Genomic DNA, 3,241 nt, shown 5'->3' with positions numbered 1-3,241 from the left:
ACAAGTAACAACTCTGAGGGAATAATATTCGACAACACATCACAAGTCTCCATGGGAGTAATCACACCAACACACCATCAGCTTTAAACGTCTCTCGGCTTGGCGGTCCAGCGGCCTTAACAGCCTTGGCCTTCGCTTGAGCCCGGGCGTAGCGAAATCTGCAAAGACGAATTAATCACCCCTCCGACTCGAATCGAACTATGGCCTTGACCAAAGCCACATCATTCGTAACTACCCAGGAGGCAGAAGGCGGCCATTTGGCGCGAAAAGCGGTCGTTCCGCTGCCACTCGTGGCTGCTGCCAAGGCTGTGAATGCTGCCATACCGAGGACGTTGATACAGAGGTCGAAGAGGTGCTTGAATAGGTCCAGGGAAGGGCAGGAGCCTAACCAACAACACGTCGTCCCTCGTCCAGCCACAAGCTCATCGTCCCCACCGTAGTCGATACCGAGGAGGCCGCTATCTGTTCATACCAGCTAGCAGCCTGGCCCGACTGCTCCCACTCGGCCCTCTCATATCGACTTCTATGCCTGAGCAAACTCCCTACCCCTCAGCCCTCCAGAACAGCCATTACCTCTGACCAGCAATGTGACCCTCTAGAGATGACCACGCCTGGGGCCGAGCATCACAAAGTGTACAATAAAAACAGTCCGGCCTCAGTTCAATGAATTTAGGTAGATCCTCCTGCTTAATTACGGGAGAGTTACCACCACTCCCACCCTCACCCGTCGGCACTACAGCTGCCGAAAGGTCCTCCTTAGAAGGCGACTAAAACACTCAAATTCGGCCCTTCACTTCAAGCCACTACAATACGTTCGTGAGCTGCATATCCTCAATAGCCTTCATTCGAGCTTCATCAGGTTGCATTTCCATCCACCTAAGATACCGTTGGTGCTTCTCAGACTGCAGATGGGTGCTCATAATGTCAAAGGAAATACTCGTCTTCTTCCGGCACAGCTCACAGTAGAGCCAGCCCTTCTCTAGACCTGCAAAAATATAGTCGAAAAAAACACAAGTAGATTATCACCATAGTATTTCTCCCCGTCAGACAGACCAATGAAGTTGTTCTCAAGAATGGCCCGCTGGCTTGCGGGGAGCTCATCATACTCCTTTTGAGGATCCCAATCAGGGGGCATATCCCATGACGAAGACGAATAGTCTATAACAACACACTTTTACTCGAGCAGTAACCGTGCTGTTCTGGCAAGCGGAAGGTCCCCGGTTCTATCCCTCCAACAACCACATGGACTTATGCATTCCATCTCAAGACCTAGCCTCTAGTACTTCGTCTGTTGCCTGCGGCAGGAGCACTCCTAGCATGGGACCGCCACTCCGGATCCCAAGAGCTTCTCCACAAGCTGCCTCCCAAGGCCTTCGACTCAGCAGCCTCGGGAGACAGCTTGGCCTCTCTCCGGTCCGAGGAGGACTTCCCATCTAAAACCAGAACATTCCTCAACACCGACCTGAACGGTCTCACCCCATCCATCAGACTTCCCCCAGCCCGAGGAGTTGGGCTTCTCGTCCTCCTTCCACTCCTCCCTCGCCTTGTCAGCGGCCGGTTGGCCCTCCTTGTCAACGGCACCAGCCTCTGTCAATGACTACTGCTGGTCGTTAGACTTTTTCTTTGCTCACCCTGCTCGGTCGGAGGCTCCCTCTCAGGGCCATCGGCGGAAGAATAAGCCTCCCCTTTAACCGCATGTTCCGTCCTATGAGAGCGGTGATCTACGCAGCAACAACAAAGCCCTATGCACCCACGTGGACCCTCTTCCCATCATCGAATGAGCTGCACTAAGCAAAACGGGACGAGAGACCTCCCGCTCGCCGGACCTGAGAGCGGCCAATCGGTGACAACCAACAACAGACCAGTCGCCAGCTCACCTGCCGCGGTTGTCACCAACGGATGGCATGACAATCAACAAGCCAGAGGGAAATCAACTGTCACCATCAACTCCACAGAAGGTGAACGCAACACCTCGCAACACGCCGACACAACAATTCTCACATATACTCCCTCTGACGCTGTATTCGCAAGTGGCGTTGGGCTTCCCTGAACCTGCGAGGAAAGCCCTTATTTTCGTACAGTGTAGACACAGTAATGACCCTGGGGGCAGCAGAGCCCCATTAGGAGCATAAAGAGGTTCCGGGATGATCCAATTCTGGGCTGGCCTAGAAGGAGGTGGAGGCGGTGGTGGTGGTGCAGGCAGGGGAGGCAGAGGACTCTGGGGCCAGTACGTACTGACCTGCTACATGCTATTCACCAACGGAGTATAATGCATGGATCACTCTTACACTAGCTGTCGATATCGAGCTTATGGATGGCGGCGACTCCTGTGACTTCAGACGGCCGACGCTAGCCTGGTGCCTGGAGGAAAAACGAAAAACTTCTTTCAACCCCGAGGGGCGTCACCCCAACACCGTCCCCGTCTACTTGCTCCCCCGAACATGAGCCCACACGTCCCTCTCATTCTGAGGCTTAGCATTGCAAAGCTGGCAGTAGTAGCCGTCGCCTCTTCTGACCACCGACTCCGGCAAGGCAGCATATGGGACCTCAACCCGTCGAATCTTCTCGGCGGCCGCGGTCGATCTTGCACAAGATGTCGATATCGAGCTTATGAAGGGCGGCGGCTCCGCTGATTTCAGGCGATCGACGTTAGCCTGGTGCCTCAAAGAACGAATCACTAAGGGCTCTTCATTGACTCAGAGGAGCGCCACTCCAACACCATCCCCCTCTCTCCTACTTGCTGCCCTGGACATGAGCCCACACATCGAAGAGCTTAGCATTGCAGAGCTGGCAGTAGTAGCCGTCGCCTCTTCTGACCACCGACTCCGGCAAGGCAGCATATGGGACCTCAACCCGTCGAATCTTCTTGGCGGCCGCGGTCGACTCCCAACCCTCCTCAGCAGGGCCCTGCCAAACCAGGGGATACACGTGATTGAAGAACTGATCACGCCCACCAACCTCAGACAGTCGGCGTTTCTTAACAAGACCTTCCAACGCCCTCAGAGGTATAATCACTAGAGGCTCTTCTACCTTCGTACTCTGCTGGGACGACCCTTGTCCCTACGACAGGACCGCTGCACTAGGCAAGGGCGATCTCTTCTCACCGCTGCCGGGCCCTTCGCCATTCCCTTGAGGGTCTGTATGACCTTGAGACTCGATTCCAGCTGACCCCGACTACATTGCTTTCGATGCCTATGGGTACCGAGCGGACTACCACCAACAGCCGTAGAGTCTCCCCAGG

The 3,241-nt window shown here is 54.9% G+C and overlaps 2 protein-coding genes across 2 annotated transcripts; both read right to left on the bottom strand.

The window, feature by feature from the left end:
* Positions 1–61: 61 nt before the first annotated feature.
* Pmar_PMAR019499 (hypothetical protein) lies at positions 62–1,906 on the bottom strand (the record flags this gene model as incomplete). The annotated part of the gene is made up of 11 exons (XM_002781131.1): positions 62–158; positions 236–384; positions 436–529; positions 574–767; positions 813–985; positions 1,027–1,158; positions 1,284–1,433; positions 1,477–1,587; positions 1,632–1,705; positions 1,755–1,826; positions 1,878–1,906. The coding sequence occupies 11 exons, from the start codon at positions 1,904–1,906 to the stop codon at positions 62–64; spliced, it is 1,275 nt and encodes a 424-aa protein (XP_002781177.1).
* Positions 1,907–2,733: 827 nt separating this feature from the next.
* Pmar_PMAR019498 (hypothetical protein) lies at positions 2,734–3,125 on the bottom strand (the record flags this gene model as incomplete). Its single annotated transcript, XM_002781130.1, has 2 exons — positions 2,734–3,060; positions 3,105–3,125. 2 exons carry the CDS (start codon positions 3,123–3,125, stop codon positions 2,734–2,736), a joined length of 348 nt encoding a protein of 115 aa, XP_002781176.1.
* Positions 3,126–3,241: the final 116 nt, after the last annotated feature.

The sequence above is a fragment of the Perkinsus marinus genome (genome assembly GCF_000006405.1).
Source record: "Perkinsus marinus ATCC 50983 genomic scaffold scf_1104296943502, whole genome shotgun sequence".
Taxonomy (NCBI): domain Eukaryota; phylum Perkinsozoa; order Perkinsida; family Perkinsidae; genus Perkinsus; species Perkinsus marinus.
Note: the sequence above shows the minus strand (reverse complement) of the source record. Positions and strands in the feature narration are given on the sequence as shown.